Here is a 19262-nt window from a genome sequence, read left to right as displayed (position 1 = left end):
TTAAATATTTTCTTAATGTTTATTTTTGAGAGCGAAAGAGAGACAGAGTATGAACTGGGTAGGGCAGAGGGAGACACAGAATCTGAAGTAGATTCCAGACTCTGAGCTTTCCACGCAGAGCCTGATGCGGGGCTTGAACTCACAAACCATGAGATCATGACCGGAGCTGAAGTCAGAGGCTTAACTGACTGAGCCACCCAGATGCCGCTGTTTATCATTTTCTTCTATCTTTAATATATATTTGATATTAAAATATTTTTATCAACATTTTATATGCTTTATTGAAAGTTGACAAGTGCAGCTCTTAAATACAGTGACACCTTACAACTGTGTAGAGAACATGCACAGAAACAAATGCGTATTAACTAATAACTACTATACAGGTAATATGCAGAAACCCCTACTGGGAGATCCATTTCATTAGCTAGAATGGATCATTTTTCAAAGTATTCAACCAGCTCAATCAAAAGACTTCAGCGAACAGGAATTTACTTCAAGATATTCAGCAACTAGAAGAGTTCAGATTACACAAAGTGACTGACGATGCCAGATTCTTAAAATTTCTTCAGGTGTAGTTTTCTTCATGTAGCATTTTTTCTGTACATCTCTGTATAAAAGACAATCCACACCTCTTCAGACATCTGGATTTCAATCTGTACAACATAAATAGTAGTTACAGCCCTCTATTGTACAAAATAGTTCCACTACATACACAAATATACAATAAGCAAAACAACCTTCATGGTAAGATAGCCTGGGGTCCCAGCTACCTGTCACCATCTCAAAGAATTTTGTGTCATCTACTGTTTTAGAAAGAGGCACAGTACTATCGTTTTATGGATTTTTGGTGACAGTTGTCAATTTGTATGATGAACTATGTTTCCCCTCATCTTAGGTAAGACTATGTGTCAGTCTTTACTCTGACCTCCCTTTCAAGTTCCTCATGGGGAAGAGGAGAGAGGAAAGTCCACTGGAGCCCCACTGCTTCTAACCCCATGGAGTATACTACATGCAAGCAGGAGAGAACTCTTGGGAGCAGGGATGGGGAGCAGGGAAGGGATGATGGAAAGGCACACAGCTCCTCAGCATGAATGGAACCACTTCTCACATATCTGCCAAGCTGCATGAGGTCCCAGTATATCCATGCTAATTATCTGATTAACCTTTAATTCACCCAACTAAGAAATTTCTTCAAGCCAAAAGCACATGAGTGTTTAATACTGGAAAACAGACACAATGGCATAGGTCAGCTTCACTTCTCTTGTGCAGTGAGCAATGAAATGGGTGACTGTAGAGGTGGATGGATTCCCCCTTGTACATCTTCTCTGGTCTGTTCAGTTCAGACAGCAGCGGCCAGTTCTTCAGGGGCATGGGAGGCTATGCGGTTGGTCCTGAGCCCTGGAACGCTGGCTGGGCTGGGGGCTGTGTGGTCACAGGGCGGGAGCCAGTCTGAAGCTGGGCCTGAAACTGGGCAAGCTGCTCAGGACTGGCCAGTGTCTTCAGCAGATTGTTTTCCTGCTCCAGGGAATTTTTCTCTATTAGTTCTTTGATTTGCTCTTTAAGGGTTTCCACTTCCTCTCTAACCACATACATCAGATGGCTTTTCACCAGATCCATAGCTTGCTCGATTTTGTTGTCAATAGCTACCACACTTGCACCCGAGGAGCTATTGTCAAGTCTCACAGAAGTGTTTTCAGTCTCCAGCAAGGATGACAAGAAAGAAATTGAAAAATGTCTCAGTTGGTGAACTCCTAGATCCATCACCACTGGTCTACACCATTGGGATTTCATGCAATTGCAGCCAAAAACAGCCTCACGGGAAAAAGGAATACCAGCAGCCTTGTTTGAGCTAGATAAAAATCTTCTAGCTTTTTGCAGCCCAGAGAGAAACAGAAAACAGCAGCCCTGGTTTAAAGAAACCCAGCTTCTGGGGCTTGGTGATCCCAGGAAGATGCTGATCCTACTGCTGTGCAGAGAAGCCTCCGAGGTCTACCGCCGGGCTCCACTAAGGCTTTTCAATATTAAAATATTTTTAATGTTTATTTTTTATTTTTTTAACGTTTTATTTATTTTTGAGACAGGGAGAGACAGAGCATGAACAGGGGAGGGTCAGAGAGAGGGAGACACAGAATCTGAAACAGGCTCCAGGCTCTGAGCTGTCAGCACAGAGCCCGACGCGGGGCTCGAACTCACGGACCACGAGATCATGACCTGAGCTGAAGTCGGCCGCTTAACCGACTGAGCCACCCAGGCGCCCCTAATGTTTATTTTTTAAAGAGGGGGAGAGACCACGTGCCCAAGTGGGGGAGAGACAGAGACAGAGAATCTGAAGCAGGCTCCAGGCTCTGAGCTGTCAGTACAGAGCCTGATATGGGTCTTGAACCCACGAACTGTGAGATCATGACCTGAGCTGAAGTTGGACACTTAACCTACTGAACCACCCAGGCGCCTCAATATATATTTGATATTTAAAGTAACCTTAAATTAACCAGTTCTGGAAAATTGCAGTTATCTGCTATAATTTTCAAGGAAAAAACTAATTAATGATTGGTAGCATGCATGATAAGAATTGAAGATGCTAGCTAATTTACGGGATAACCTTTCTTAGACTTCAAATTTACATAGTGTAAGATAACTTTTTAGGAGTTTAAAAACTAGTGAGCCAGACTAGAATGTTCTTTTCAGACTGTATTCAATAACTTCACAGGCTATTGTAAGTATATTCATATATTATCCTATTGCACATGTTGCTAGATAGGGTCAAGATTAGGTAAACGGAATATAGGATGTGTAGTACTCTGATTTTATAACTGAACTTTAAAAATTCAGTTTACATTAATTTAAATTCTGTAGACTTTAAAAGGATTTTCATTGTTTTTATCTCACGTGAGTCTGTTTTACTAGAAGTTTTTACTGTTTCAGATTTAGAACTGGTTTCATCACTGATCAAATGATGTGATCATCCACCAGGTACTTTGACCTCTCTAGGGTCAGTTCATTAAGAATTGTTAAATGTGGGCTTTTGACTGGGTCTGTAGTTTTTCTAGAGCTCTTTTTTCCTTAAATAAATTCACATGGAATCCTGGATAGTAAATAGATGGTTGGTTTTATATATTTTATAAGTTAGGAGTTCAGATAAATTTATCAACTTGGAATTTACCCATGAGATAAGACTTTTCAAAAGAAAAATTTGAATTGGCTGCCTTACATTGGACCCATCTTCCTATTAATATTTGTTTTATTTTAGTTGCGTGGCATATAGAAGATAGTAGGTATAAATGCTAATAGTTTTTTTTTTTCTTTTTTTTCTTTTTAACAGCTTTACAGTCTCCGGAAACTCTTCATTTAAATATATGTGGCAGGAGAAACTATTTTGATTTTTGTCCCAAAATGAATTTACTCAGCAAGACAGAACATTGACAGTCTCCTGTGTTTTAAAATTATACAATCCATATGTTTAGGGCATTAAAAATATTTAAAGTAAATTTTAGTCAAGTGTTTGTATAAGTCATAATGTCAGAGACCCAACTCAGGCCTGTTGTGATTTGAGAGCTCTTTATATCCTATTTTATGATTTTTTTCTTATCAAAAAACAGTAATTTATAGACCTAGATACATTGGTTTTTGGCTTATTTCCCTATGTTTTGTGACTCAGAATATTTAAACCTTTTAAAGACATTTGTACCAATTTTGTGACTAATTATTATTTATTTCTTTCTCCAGGGAAATGAGGCAAGTTATCCTTTGGAAATGTGCTCACACTGTAAGTCACATATTCTTGTTATCAAGAATTTCTTTTATTTACACATCTCTCTTTATATATGTATATATCATACACCTCTGTATATCTACATAGTAAAGTTAGCCCTTAACTATTTAAAATGAGTAATGAATTTGACTTTGTCTTTTAAAGTTATCAGAGCAGGGAACTGTTTTTGTTTTGTTTTTTTAATAGAGCTGCTCTTTATTATCTATATTGTGCTGTAGTTACAAATTAGCCCTCAGATCTCAGTGGCGTAACCCAACAGAAGGTTTTCAGATTAACAAAGTTTCAGGTAAACAGTTAATTGACTTATCCTTTGGTTATATAAAATAAAGTGTGTTGAAGGCAAAACTTCGATAGACCAAATAGCTATTGCCAAAGATGTTTCTCAGAGGAGTGAAGAGTATAAGAAGTGTGGGGTGGTCTGGTTCTTTCTGAGTGTACTGGAGAATGTAAAGAAAGAAAATGACAGTTTTTGAAATTCTTGATTTAAGGATCAGAGCACTAGGGAGCTTATATAAAAATCATAAAGTCTCTTGTATGGAAGAGCAATGATTGGGAAAGGGAGAGATCTTTAGAATTGGAATAGGGACCATTGGTAAGTTCAGATGGCATCACGAGGTCCCAGGATACCCAAACAGTTCTGAACCTTCCTTGCCATTTCTATTAGATGTAACTGGTCCTTCCCCATTTGGAGACATTGTCTTGCAATGAAGTGTCGCTTGGTTTGTGTGTCACTTTCCCAGTTGCCCTTTGTTTCATTAGTCTCCTTTCTTTTCCCAAAACCTGTGTTAATTTCATTCTCTTCAACACCTTTGCTTGCTTATGCGCTCTGGGTAGAATGCTGTTCTATCAACTCTTTATTTGACGTTGTTGTCATTCAACTGTCAGCATAAATGTCACCCTTTTGGAGATGTTTTTTCTCTCTCTGCTTAGATTCTCTGTCATGAATAGTACCCCATTTATTTTCTTTGTAGCAGTTATAATAAGCTGAAATTATTTATCATTTCATCTTACATTTTGTAACTTCTATAATTTGTTTTTAAATTCTTATTTATTTATTTTGAGAGAGAGCGTGTGAGCAGGGGAGAGGCAGACAGAGGGAGAGAGAATCCCATGCAGGCATTGAGCTTGTCAGTACACAGCCCAACACAGGGTTTGGTCCCATGAGCTGCAAGATCACAACCTGAGCATACACTGTTAACAAATAATGCATACACTGTTAAAGCTGCCCCTTTCAGTTTTATCTTCAGAACTTAGTAGTAAGTCTTCTTTCTTACTACTTCATCTATGCTTTGATGAAACTGTTGAGCCTTGTCACTGAAGATCTGTAGTTGTCAGTGATTGTGTAACCAGCTATGAATCTATCTGGGTTCTTCTACCCAGTTTATAGCTTTTTTTCTCTGTTCCCTATTTGGTTCACTAGAAGAAAATGTGCTTTTATAATATTTTATACATGATTTGGATGATTTCCCCAAAATGAACTTGTCTACATTGAAACCACTTTTCTCCCATCCACATATTGTAGTAAATTTTTTTTGTCATTTTAAAAACTTCAAGGTTTTTTTTATGTTTATTTTTGAGAGAGAGACAGAGACAGAGCACAAGTGGGGGAGGAGCAGAGAGAGAGGGAGACACAGAATCTGAAGCAGGCTCCAGGCTCTGACTGTCAGCCCAGGGCCCAGTGCGAGGCTCAAACTCAAACAGTGAGATCATGACCTGAGCCAAAGTTGGACACTCAACTGACTGAGCTACTCAGGAGCCCCTAAAAAATTTTTTTTTAACATTTGTTTATTTTTGAGAGAGAGACAGAGACACAGAATTGGAAGCAGGCTCCAAGCTCTGAGTTGTTAGCGCAGAGCCTGATGCAGGGCTTGAACTCAGGAATCGTGAGGTCATGACCTGAGCCAAAGTCGGACTCCCAACCGACTGAGACACCTAGGCACCCCTGAAAAACTTCTTTATATTATTGGAAGAGGTTAGTGTTATCTGTGAATAACTACCATTATAGATAAGAATGTTAAAACTCTTTTTTTTTTAATTTATTTATTCTTGAGAGAGAGAGTGTGCATGAGCCCGGGAGGGGCAGAGGGGGAGAGAGAGACTCTCATGCAGGATATGTACTGTCAGTGGGGAGCTAGACTCAAGGCTCGAACTCATGAACATGAGATCATGACCTGAGCCAAAATCAGGAGTCGGATTTTCACTGACTGAACTACCCAGGTGCCTCTGTTAAAACTAATTCTTGAGGCACTTCACTATTTATACGTCCTTGTTCAGGTTAAATAATGTCTTGCCTTCTCACCTCTTCAAGACTCACCTTAATTCTGTGTTCTTGATGGGTTCTTATGTAATTGTCTCAGGCTGGAGTGGTCTCAGCTCTTCAGGTAGTTACTGTCTGTTTTGTTCCTTTAGTATTTACCTTAAAAAAGGTAAGAAGATTCAGGGCGCCTGGGTGGGTCAGTCAGTTGAGCATCCAACTTCAGTTCAGGCCATGATTTCACAGTTCGTGGGCTTGAGCCCCACATTGGGCTCTGTGCTGACAGCTCAGAGCCTTGGAACCTGCTTCGAATTCTGTGTCTCTCTCTCTCCACTCCTCCCCCACTCATGTTCTATGTGTCTCTCTCAAAAATGAATAAACATTTAAAAAATTAAAAGTAAGAAGATGGTAAATTATATTCTGTAAGGAACTGTCTTCAGCCTTGTGATATACAGATAAAGTAAGCACCCACAAAGTACTTACAGTCTGGCTATTGGGTAAAATTATTACAGTACAAGTAAACCATCATGAAAAATAAAAATTCTAAGGAGGGAAAATTACTTTTGGTTACAGAAGTTAAGAGCTTTGTGGATGGGGTGATGAAATTGGTTTTGAAAGCTATTTAAGATTCGAATGCTGATTAATTTTTTACCTGTCTGGTCCTGTTTGTCTTTTTCAGTCTCCTTAAATTTCAGCCAGGTCTTCAACATTCTATCCAAATCCCTTGCATAAGCCTTTCCAGTACTCTGCTTTTAATCAATGCCTTGTCTCCTGAGTCTTAAGAAAACTGAAAACATTTTAAGTGTTAGCCTCCTCATGCCCCTCCATCTTCTACCTCTGCCTGCCAATTTTCTCAGTGCCAGTCATGCTTAACTGACTCCTTCTGTCAGTGTCAGTTTGGATTATACCCCCTCATTCAAGGTCAGCCTCCTTCCTTGTGCTTTTAACCTCATCCACTCTCATCTCTAGGACCTTATTTTGTTTCTCTGTCTTTTCCTATATATCTTAAGTTTTAGCTCTTCAGTTTACACATATAATCAACTATGCTTTGATTCTGATCCTTCATGTACCTCCTAGTTTTTCTTCACTTTTTCTCCTATTTGAGCTTCTCAAAAAAAAGAGCATATAGTGTACAGTTATCTCCATTTCCTTATTTCTTTTTTTTCAACTTTAATTTACTTTTAATGACATGTAGTATTAGATTTTAGAGTAAAAGAAGGCAACAGTGAAACATCTGACAAAATGCAGTTGCATAATTTGGTTAAATGTAAGAATAGTGCCTCTTTACACTATAGAAAATGACCCAGCCAATAAGCAACACAGCATAGATCAAAGACTAAAATTTCACTCTTCCAGTCGTTAGGTCACTTAATCTGTCACTACGGATTAAATGTTCATAATGAGCATAATTTCTGAATCTCAAAATACCCCAGAGATGAAGATATACTAAATATTTCTAAGTTTAACAGAGGTTAAAAAATTTAGTAGGTCAGATCAAAAGCTAACAAAAACACTTATATTACAAAAAAAGAAGTCTTGCCACAGTTTGTGTAATAAGTACTGTATACCTAAGTTCAAATTCCAACTCTACCTTTTACTAGCTTTGTGACCTTGAGCACTTAAGTTATTTAACTTTTCAGTACTTTGGTTTCCTCATCTGTAAAATGGTAATAGTACCTGTTGTATAGAATTGTTGTGATTCAGTTAATACATGCAAACTGCTTTCAGCAATGCCTACAACTTACTAAGCACTATAAAGTGTTTGCCAATATCACTAATTAGAACAGCAGTATTCTGGATGTTAATGCTCTTGTCAAGACCAAGGAAAGAACTTTGAGTCACCAAGTTATACTCACATAGTATCTATTTCCTTATTTTTGCTAATTTCTTGGCCTGCTTCAATCTGGCTTTTATCTTTTACTACTCTAATGAAACTGTTACTCTTAAAGTCAATTTCATTTTATTGACACATTGACTATTTGCCAAACCAGATGGATTAAAAACACCTGTAAAATCATTTGTGCTGTTTGGGGAAATTGGAGCATGATTGTTTAATATCAAGGAGTTAATTATTTATTAATATTTTTTCAAGTAGTGTTATTGTGATGTTTTTAAAAACAATGTCTTTTAAAGATAATACTGAAGTTACAAGGAAATGATATGTCTGGGATTTGCTCTAAGATAATTGAAGTGGGTGTATAAATAAGATTTCTCATGTGTTAATGGTTGAACAGTTGGATGATAGGTATATGGAATTCATTAAACTAGTCTCTCACCTTTGTGTTTGAAATTTTCCATTATTAAAAGGTTTTTTTTTTTTTAAATTAGAGAGAGTGCAAGCTGGGGGGTGGGGTGGGCAGAGGATCAGAAGTGGGCTCTGTGCTGACAGCAAAGAGCCCAGTGTGGGGCTTGAACTCATGAACCTTGAGATCATGACCTGAGCCGAAGTCGGGCGCTCAATCAACTGAGCCACACAGGTGCCCCCAGAAGTTTTTTGTTTTGTTTTATTTTTTAATGAATGGAAAAAGGGAGGAGGAAGAAACTAAAAGTAATATCAAGGAGCAATAATTAATTTATAGCTAAGTATGGCATATGCAGCACTGCAAGCTTTAATAATAAGAGGGTATTTTTAAGCTCATTTTCACCAATAAAGGAATTGAGGCATTGACAGTAAAAGCATAAGTGCAATACCTGGCATAGAGCAGATGCTGAATAAGTATCTGTTGACTGAAAAAGCTAGTTAGAACTCAGAGCTGGACTACATAGACAACTACTTGGATAATTTTAAAGGCTGTACCTTTAGGAAAACCCAGTGGTTACCAGTCACCCCATTTATTTTCGTAAATAATCACAACAAATATTTATATGGCATTTAACATGTGCCAGGCATTATTCTAAGCACTTCACATATATTAACCTTTTTAATCTTTACAATAGCCTCATGAAAGAGGTTTACTTTCCCTGCTATATAGATGAGAAAACAGGCAGAGAGACCTTCACTAACAGACTTAAGGCCACACAACAATAGGAAAAGTAACAAAACTATGAGTTGATCTCAAGTAGTCATGCTCCAGAGTCATATTTTTTTTTAATGTTTATTTTAGAGAGTGTGTGGGTGTGCATGAGTGGGGGAGGGGCAGAGGGAGGGAGAGAGAGAGACAGACAGACAGACAGACAAAGGATCCAAAAAGTAGGCTCTGTGCTGACAGTAGAGATTGTCAGGGCTCTAACTCCCAAACCATAAAATTATGATCTGGTCCAAAGTCAGACGCTTAACCGAACCAGCCACCCAGGCATACCACAGTTATATTTTTAATCACAATACTAATGTAGTCTTCCATATAGTAAATATTACATGATTAATGTTATGTTTGTGTTTACATGAATGATTTCAGACAAAACTGGATTGTCTAATATGTAGATAAGTATTCTTTTATTGTCTCACAATTCAGCGTTTACTTTTTATTGAGTTAAATTATTCTAAGCCATTGTGACTTTGGCTAACTTGTCTGGACCAGGAAATGTATACTCTATTGGGTGATTTGTTCAAAGTTGGGACCTTAGTTGTAACTTGGCTTGGTAACTTGGAAAAGTGACTCAGTGCAAGATACTACTTTAGATAGTTTAAGCAGAGGACTAAAATGGGGGAATAGTTGGAGGTATGAGTGGAAAATCAGATTCAGCTAATTTTTACTGCTGATAAAACCAGTATAATTCTGAATGTTTTTGATAAAATTGGTAAACATAGGGCTTATTTTGTAAACTGAATGTAGATGAAAGACTAAGAAATCTTCCATCTAAAAAGATGTCTCAGTTTTCTTTCATTAGAAGGTGACCCAAGAAGAGCTTGGCAGACTCTGAAGGCATGTCTTTTGCATAAAGAACTATAAGACATCATTAGCCTATAGGACACTGCTCTCATTTTGAGTAAACAGTCTCGTAGTCAGGCAGTTTTGTTTCTGTTTTGAGTATTTACAGGTGACTTGAAAGTGTGGAGATAATTGACCTTACTTTGTGCTGTTAATTTCTGCTCTCAATCAGATAGTCTCAGGGAAATTTACATGTTCATATTCTTTGATCTAGTTTTTCTTTGTTATGAAAACAAAACTTTTTCAAAGAAAAAGCTCCTCTAAATTTAATTTCCTCTTTTTCTGCATTCTTTTTTTCCTTTCTTATTTGAACTAGCTTAATTCCATTCAGTTTTTTTTTTAATTTACATCCAAATTAGCATATAGCGAAACAATGATTTCAAGAGTAGATTCCTTAATGCCCCTTACGCATTTAGCCCATCCCTCCTCCCACAACCCTTCCAGCAACCCTCAGTTTGTTCTCCATATTTATGAGTCTCTTCTGTTTTGTCCCCTTCCCTGTTTTTATGTTATTTTTGTTTCCTTTCCCTTATGTTCGTCTGTTTTGTCTCTTAAAGTCCTCATATGAGTGAAGTCATATGATTTTTGTCTTTCTGACTAATTTCACTTAGCATAATACCCTCCAGTTCCATCCATGTAGTTTTTAAATAATATGTGTTCTAAAGAGTGATCTCTGGTTGACTATCAAACCTTTATTCATCATCTCAAATCTTTGGAGGAAACCTTTTTAATATTTATTGATACTAAATTCAGTTTGAATGTGCACAGGTGAAAATAGTAAAACATTTTATTCCTAAAATGCCATTCAGTATTACTTAAAATTTTTTAAATGTTATTTTTGAGAGAGACTGTGAGTGGGGGAAGGGCAGAGAGAGAGGGAGATGCAGAATGTGAAGCAGGTTCCAGGCTCCAAGCTGTTAGCACAGAGCCCCACGTGGAGCTCGGAGTCAGGAACTGTGAGATCATGACCTGAGTCGAAGTTGGACACTTAACCGCCTGATCCACCCAGGGGCCCTAAAGCTATTTATTTTAAACCTTTTTGTCATTAACTTTGAAATTGACTTCTGTATTTGTTACTTTGATTAAAATATTCATAAATTCATATCACATGGTCCATGTTTCTTTTTTTTTTTTAAGTGTTTGTTTATTTTTGAGAGAGGGTGTGAATGTGGGAGGGGCAGAGAGAGAGGGAGACACAGAATCTGAAGCAGGCTCCAGGGTCCAAGTCATCAGCACAGAGCCTGACACTGGGGCTCAAACTCCCAAACCATGAGAGCATGACCTGAGCCGAAGTCAGACGCTTAACCGACTGAGCCACCTAGGCGCCCCACATAGTTCGTATTTCTTAGTCTACCAGCTATGATTTACCATTTGCTTAATTATATAGTGATCCTGAACTCTATTTTACCCAGTCTGCTGAGAATTGCTTATATTCTACTTTCTTTCAGTAAAGCCTTAGAGCTGAGCCATGAAGGCAGGGGAAAAAAGTTTTCTAGGGGCCATGGGTGGCTCACTTGGTTAAGCAGTTAAGCATCAGACTCTTGTTTTCAGCTCAGGTCATGATCCCAGGGTTGTGAGATTGAGCCCCGCTTCAGGCTCTGTGCTGAGTGTGGAGCCTGCTTGGGATTCTCCTCCTCTCTCTGCCCTTCCCCTGCTCATGTGCACTTTTTCTAAATAGATAAATAGACATTAAAAAAAAAAAAAAAGATTTTGAAGTCTTTTATAGTGTGTGACTTGAACATCTGGGTTTTGAGTTGTTACCGTGACTTGCTGTTATATGTCTCTTTTTTTTTTTTTTTTTTTTTTTTTTTTTTACAAATACCTGGATTGTCTTCTAGGTTCTAAATATTTGAGGGTTTTTAATAGTAGTCTTGGGGCACCTCGGTAGCTCAGTCCGTTAAGTGTCTGCATTTGGCTCAGGTCATGATCTCATGGTTTGGTGAGTTTGAGCCCCATGTTGGGCTCTGTGCTGACAGCTTGGAGCCTGGAGCCTGCTTCAGATTCTGTCTTTCTCTCTCTCTCTCTCTCTCTCCAATAAACACAAAAATTTTAGAAGTAGTCTTAAGAAAAAGTGAGGTGCTAGACTATCCCATGTTGGTATGGCAGTACTTACAAATTTGTAGTTTTAACAGTGAAGTTCATGACATAGCCTACCACAAATTTGAATAATTTCATAGGTGATAAGGAGAAGTCAGTTACTTTAGCTGGTGAAAAGGCCTAGCCATCCAGTTAGCAGAAGTATGATAAATTCTTGGATCTCCTTCAGAATGTTAGAGCAAAGAATAAGGAAAAATATACCAAAAAAGAAAGCTTTGTGGCACATATACAGACAGTAATAGCAACTGCCTAAAGGAAGTTTCAAGAGATGTAGTAGATAAAAATAGAAGCAAAACTAATGATTGAAAAGTAGGAGAAAATTTCCCTCACCTGAAAAATAAAATCTTCTGATTGAAAGAGCATTCTGATTACCAAGAAGTTTAGATGAAATAAGATCAACATTTAGTCTCAACTTCTTTTGAGAAGTTTACATTTTAAAATTCCAGGAGTGAAAAGAAAATTCTAAAAGCTGCTAGTTGGGGGAAAAATTGCCTAAAAAGAATAGGAGTGTTTTGGCATTGGATTTCTTAGATATTAGAAAGCAGTGGAGCAATTTATTCAAAGTTCTGAGTTCCTAAACCTAGAGTTTGATACCAGCTAAATGATTGTTCAGGTGTGAGATCAAATTAAAGACATTTTCAGAAATTTAGGGATTTTTGGGAAATTTACCTTCTATAAGTTTTTGAATATGTAGTCAGAGAAATGAAGTAGAAGTTAAAGCAGATGAGATCCGCAAAACCAAATCTCTAAGACACCAGTGAAAATCACAGGATAATAACTATGCCTATGGGCCTAGAAAGCAGTTGGTACAAATTAGAGCAAGAAACCAGAATTGTCTGTGAAGAGTCTTCAAGAAGAAAGAAAAGAATATAAATTGTGTGCTGGAATTTCTTTTCTTTTTTTCTTTTTGGAATTTCTTAAGGTAAAAGGCAAATCATTATAAGAAAAATAGAGATTGGGTATGTCGTGTGACATTATTGATGATAAACCACGTTAAGCTCTGGAGCAGTCATAAAATCTTGAATAATTGGTGCTAAGTAAAAGAAGTCTTAAATATGCATTCTTTTGTAAAAAAAAAAAAATCCCATATTTTGGGGCGAGTTGGAGTTGGAGAGTGGTACAAAGCTTTAAAAAAGTGCAACTAAGTGTTTAAACACAACATAACACAGGGACATGATCCTAGGATTGTGGGATTGAGCCCTGTGTTGGGCTCCATGCTAAGTGTGGAGCCTGCTTGAGATTTTGTCTTTCTCTGATTCTGGCCCCTGTCCCCTCTCCAGGAAAACCTGGAGAATGTGATGTGTAATGAATGGGTTGGGATTGAATTTGACTTAGAAAACATAGGAAATCTTTAAGAGCTGTGTCTTTTCAGGCTTACACTAGCTTACACAGTGTACACATAGGTTAAAAAAAAAAAAAGTATGTGGGGTGCCTGGGTGGCTCAGTCGGGTACGCTTCTGACTTTGGCTCCGGTCATGATCTCACGGCTCCTGAGTTCAAGCCCCATGTTGGGCTCTGTGCCGATAGCCCAGAACCTGTTTTGAATCCTCTGTCCCCCTCTCTCTCTGCCTCTCTCCCACTCACACCTTTTCTTTCTCTCTAAATAAACTAAAAAAAAAAAAAAAAAAAAAAAAAAAAAGTATGACTTGGTTATTAATAACAATGAGAAAACTTGAAGATGTGTTTTTATGGTGTTTTAACTATATGCTTTTTCAGTAGGCTAATTATCTATTTTTATTAGAACCACAGTGTAGATAAACCAAAAAGAGAAAAACAACAGCAATACAAACACCTTCAGTAGGAAAACCAGTAATGTATAACCTGGAGAACATCCCAGAAATCTGTGGTTTGATTTTTATTTCTTTGAGGTGAGAACATTCTTATTGTTCTCTTTTCTCCACACTTGCCTGAAAATGCATGTTGAGGAACAGCAGTGTTTAGTATCTCTTAGCTTAATCTTCTGTACTATTCAAATGGAACTAACATAGGAAAAGAAATTAGATTAGAAAGTATTTCAAGAAATGCTGTCACTCAGTTTTGCGATCAAGCTTTATAGCATTTGGCAACTTAAATAACTCTCAGAGTCTGTTTCCTCATCTTGAGTTTTCATCTCCAAGGTTTCTTCCAACAATTTACATTACATGGCTTTTCTATGACAAATTTTTTTCTGAAGCTGTTAGCTCTGAAAACAATTTAAAAAAAATTTTTAAGATTATTTTAACTGTGCAGCTTATTTTGACATTTTTGGATAACATTCATTTGCCTGAGTGAGTTCTGGTGTGGTGGATCATTTTGGGTCATATCTTTTATATAAGGTAGGAGGAAGTCTGTGGAACATAACAGTATTCACATTTAGAAGGAACGTTTTAGAAGAAAACACAATTACCAGTATCAGTAACAGAAGAACTGAAATCATTACAGATCCTACAGATGTTAAAAGGGTAACAAGGGAATATTATGAAGAATTTTATGCCAATAAAGTTCTACACCTTAGGTTAAATGGAAAAATTTAATCTAAAACAAATACTTAAAACTGACACAACAGTAAAAAAATCTTGATAGAATTATATCTATTAATGAAATTGAATTCTTATTTAAATTTTTTTTTTCAACGTTTTTTATTGATTTTTGGGGCAGAGAGAGACAGAGCATGAACGGGGGAGGGGCAGAGAGAGAGTGAGACACAGAATCGGAAACAGGCTCCAGGCTCCGAGCCATCAGCCCAGAGCCTGACGAGGGGCTCGAACTCAACGGACTGCGAGATCGTGACCTGGCTGAAGTCGGACGCTTAACCGACTGCGCCACCCAGGCGCCCCTGAATTCTTATTTAAAAACCTTCCCACAAAGAGGGGCACCTGGGTGGCTCAGTCGATTGAGCATCCAACTCTTGATTGCAGCTCAGGTCATGGCCCCAGGGTGGTGGGAGTCAAGCCCTCCATTGGGCTCTGTGCTGAGCATGGAGCCTGCTTAGGATATCTCCCTCTCCCTCCCCCTCTCCCCCTCTCCCCCTCTCCTCCCCTCCTCCCTCCCCCCTCTCTATCCCCCCCCCCCCCCCCCCGCTTGAGCATGCTCTGTCTCTCTAAAATAAAAATCTTCCCACAAAGAAACTCCAAGCCAGATGGTTTTACTGGCAAATTCTAACATTTAATGAAAAAAAAGTTATAATCCAGATTCCTTCAGAAAATAGAAGCTAGCATTATTACACCATTAGCAATACCAAAAATATCATAGAAAACTGTAGACCAACATGCACCATGAATGTACATGTAACAATCTTTAAATATTTGTAAATCTCATCCAGCAGTATTGTAAAAAGGACAATGAAACATGACCAAGTGGAATTTATCCTCAGTGTGATTTTAACTAAAAAACAGTATAATTCACTATGTGGGCAGAGTAAGAGAAACATGATCTTAGCAATAGATGGAGCAAAATCTTTGACAGAGTTCAGTGGTAAATATACTTGGCAAATTAGGAATAGAAGGGAACTAAACTCTGATAGAGCACCTGTAAAAAAACAAAAACAAAAACAACCTATAATTAACATCATACTTAATGATGAAAGACTGAATGCTTTCCACCTAAGATTGGGGGAAAAAAGCAGTTTTTCACTCTGAAGAAGTGTAGTCAAAGTTGTACTAGAAGTTCCTGGGGCTCCTGGGTGTCTCCGTTGGTTAAGCATCCTACTCAACATCTGCTCAGGTCATGATCTCATGATCTTGGGTTCGAGCCCCACATCAGGCTCTGCACTGACAGTGTGGAGCCTACCTGGAATTATCTTTCTCTTCTCTCTGCCTCTCTCTCTCAAAATAAATACATATAAAACACTTAAGGAAAATTGTACTAGAAGTCCTAGTCAATACATTAAGTCCAGAAAAAAGAATATATTCAGGTTAGAAAGGAAGTAGTAAAAAATTGTCTTTACTCTTAGATGATGTCATTGTATATATAGTAAATTGTGAGTTACTAGAAGTAAGTGAATTTAGCAATATTGTATAAGAACAGAAGGCAAATATCAGTGGAAGTTTTATATAATCACAATGAATAATTGAAAAAAAAGTGAAATTGACAAAAATACCATTTATAAAGAATAAAAACATGAGATATTCATGTTATAAGTTTAACCAAATATATGTAAGATTTGTACACCTATGAAATGTTACTAAGAGAAATCATTAAAAAGACCTAAATAAATGGAGAGAGATGACCACATCATAAAATGAAAGACTTGATTCTGTTGAGGCATCTGTTCTACTCTGATTGATCTATAGATTCAAGTCAACCCCTATTGAACTCTCAGCAGGCTTTTTGTAAAAATTACCAAACTAATTGATAATTCCACATGGAAATGTATGGGTCTTAGAAAAGCCAGAACAGTTTTGAAAAAGGAGACAAAGTATGAGGACAGTGCTCCCTGATTTAAATATTTACTATAAAACATTAGACTGGTATTGGCATAAGATAGACCAGCCTGTGGAACAGTAGAGGGCATAGATCCATATAAATACAAATATATAGGGGCGCCTGGGTGACTTGGTCCGTTAAGCGTCCGACTTCGGCTCAGGTCATGATCTCACGGTCTGTGAGTTTGAGCCCCGCGTCGGGCTCTGTGCTGACAGCTCAAAGCCTGGAGCCTGTTTTAGATTCTGTGTCTCCCTCTCTCTCTGCTCCTCCCCTGTTCATGCTCTGTCTCTCTCTGTCTCAAAAATAAATAAACGTTAAAAAAAAAAAATTAAAAAAAATAAATAAATACAAATATATATATGTAGCTTCACTGGCAAAATATATTATTTGATTTTTTAAATTTTTAATTGAAATATAGTTGACATATATAACATTATGTCAATTTAAGTTGTACAATGTTGATTTGTGTAGTTGATTTTTTACAAATGCGTCAAAGATACCATTGTAAGGGAGACTTTTCAACAAAATATATTTCTGTATGAAATAAAAATTTGCCTCTAATCCCATATATAAAAAATTACATGGGTTATAGATTTAAACATAAAAGCTGTAAAACTGTGGAACTTTTAGAAGAATATGTAGGAGAAAATCTTCACGCCGGGTTTACTCAAAGATTTAGTACACATAAAACATGAATCATAAAAGAAAAAATGGATTTCATCAAAATTGAACATTTTTGCTCTTTAAAAGATACTGTGAAAAGGTAGCTTACAGACTGAGAGAAAATACTTGAACTACCTACATGGTGACAGAGGACTTGTGTCAGTATACAGAGAGAATTTCACAACTTTTTCAGACAACCCAGGTTTTGTTTTTGTTCTTAATTTTTGAGAGAGCATGAATAGGGGAGGGGCAGAGAGAGAGGAAGACAGAGGATCCGAAGTGGGCTCTGTGCTGACAGCAGAGAGGCCCATGAGGGGCTTGATCCCATATGATTGGTGAGATCATGACCTGGCCTGAAGTCAGATGCTTAAGCGACTGAGCCACCACGTCGCCCCCCAGACAACCCATTTTTTAAAAGGTAAAATATTTGAACAGTTACTTTTCAAACGAAGATATATATGAATTGACAATAATCACATGAGAAAGATGCTCAAGATCATTATGTCTGAGAAATGCAGATTAAAACTATAATCATATATTGCTACCACCCGCTAGAATGGCTAAACTTAAAAAGACTGACAGTACCACGTGTTGCCAAGGATGTGGAGCTCCTGGCGTTCTCGTAGATTGATGGTGAGTGTGTAAAATGGTACACCATTCTGGAAGACCTTTTGACAGTTTCTGAAAGTTCAGCATACAGCTTAGCCAGTGACCCTGCAAGTCTAGGAAAATATTTGTTTACAAAAAGACTTTATGAATATTCTCAGTAGCTTTATTTCTAATAATTCCAAACAGGAAACAACAGGTATGTCTAGTAACAGATGCATACATTTAAAAATTGTGTATATCTATACAGTGGACTCTACTACTCTGCAATAAAAAGGAACAAGCTACTGCCATGTAGCAGCTTGAATTAATGTGAAAAATTAGATGAGAATAAGAAGATAAATAGAAGAGTACACCTATATGATCCCATTTATATGAAATTCTAGACCTAATTAGTGACAGAAAGCAGAACAGTGGTTACCTGCTATTGGTGGTAGGGGACGTGATTGACTGCAGAAGGGCTCGGGAACACTTGGGGATGATGGAAATGTGCTTTTATCTTGATTGTAGTGATGCTTACCTAAGTGTATACATTTGTCAAAACCTGTAGAACTATGTATTTAATAATGTGCTTTTGGAATGTTAAAGTTGGCTTAAAATTTATTGGCGTTTTACAACTTGATAATTATTTTGTTGGTGCTGCTGTCTAGCTTTTTATTTAACAATTTCATTTTTAAATTACATGAAAATTATAATCCAGAAACACCAAAAATGCACCTTGCCTCTTACATTAGAAAATTATGATATATCCCTAAAATCTAGACCTTTTTAAGTATACGCAGGTTTTTCATTTGTAAGAAAAATTTGTGTGACTTTGTGTTAATATTTCATAAAATACTTTTCCAGTTTTCTTATAATATTGTTAAGGTTCTTTCTTTGTTTGCTTTGTTCTGTTGTCAGACTATGCCTTGCAGAATATAAATATTAAACTGCTACACTAAAAGGTTGGTACAGAATTGGGGGCTTTTTTGCAACTGCTTCTCTGTGACTGTCTCTATCGCGCCCTCTGGTGGGTTTTGCGTCTAATTGGGGGTAACATGAAAATCCACTCATTACCTTTGTAGGAGATAAATCTTACAAAAGACTTAATAGAACTTTGAAATTAAACTTTAAGTTGAGAAACCACCCAGTATCTTCTATTGATAACACTATAATGCTTTATTCTTGTGGTAGACTTTATAAGAATTATTTAGTACATGTTTTTCCATAGGTTATTTTGTCCTGTCTGATGGCTCTTTCCAGAATATTTCTAAGATAGAGATTCTGAGATTGCTTACTAGAGTAATCTTTCCTAATAGTTTTCATTCTATAATATAGTTCTAAATATTCTGCCATACAAAAGAGAAAATTCCTCTTGAAAATATCCTGTATAGTCAGAAGAGGCTGGAATTCCAGAGTCTGGAATATTTTATGGTGCCAGAAGTTGAGATGCTTCAAAATGGGGATTGTTGAAAGGTCACACAGGAGCCAACCTGAGGTGGTACCTAAACAAAGCTGGAAAAATTTGATGAATAGTGACATTATTGAATTTTAACCTGTAGAATAAAATAAGTATCTGTGAATCTATGCTGATGTGAATAATTGAATAAAGAAAGAAATG

At 37.2% G+C, this 19262-nt stretch overlaps 2 protein-coding genes across 5 annotated transcripts in view; one reads left to right on the top strand and one right to left on the bottom strand.

Moving 5' to 3' along the window:
* The window catches only part of PPP3R1 (protein phosphatase 3 regulatory subunit B, alpha), a 72930-nt gene that overhangs the window by 36223 nt on the left and 17445 nt on the right, over nt 1-19262 (top strand). For 3 of the 4 annotated variants that reach the window (XM_042981599.1, XM_042981598.1, XM_042981601.1), the window contains exon 2: nt 3724-3763. In XM_042981599.1, coding sequence (XP_042837533.1) covers nt 3751-3763 — 13 coding nt within the window. In that variant the 5' untranslated portion in view covers nt 3724-3750. Of the gene's footprint in view, nt 1-2478; nt 2971-3723; nt 3764-19262 lie in introns of those variants that run through there. The other variant, XM_042981600.1, reaches the window with a different exon arrangement.
* Nucleotides 1188-2086, bottom strand: LOC102964913 (TSC22 domain family protein 1-like). The gene has a single exon (XM_042981602.1). The coding sequence runs from the start codon at nt 1789-1791 to the stop codon at nt 1378-1380; it is 414 nt and encodes a 137-aa protein (XP_042837536.1). The 5' UTR covers nt 1792-2086; the 3' UTR covers nt 1188-1377.

Source organism: Panthera tigris, chromosome A3, assembly GCF_018350195.1.
Source record: "Panthera tigris isolate Pti1 chromosome A3, P.tigris_Pti1_mat1.1, whole genome shotgun sequence".
NCBI classification, from domain to species: domain Eukaryota; kingdom Metazoa; phylum Chordata; class Mammalia; order Carnivora; family Felidae; genus Panthera; species Panthera tigris.
This window is presented reverse-complemented; position numbering and strand designations above follow the sequence as displayed.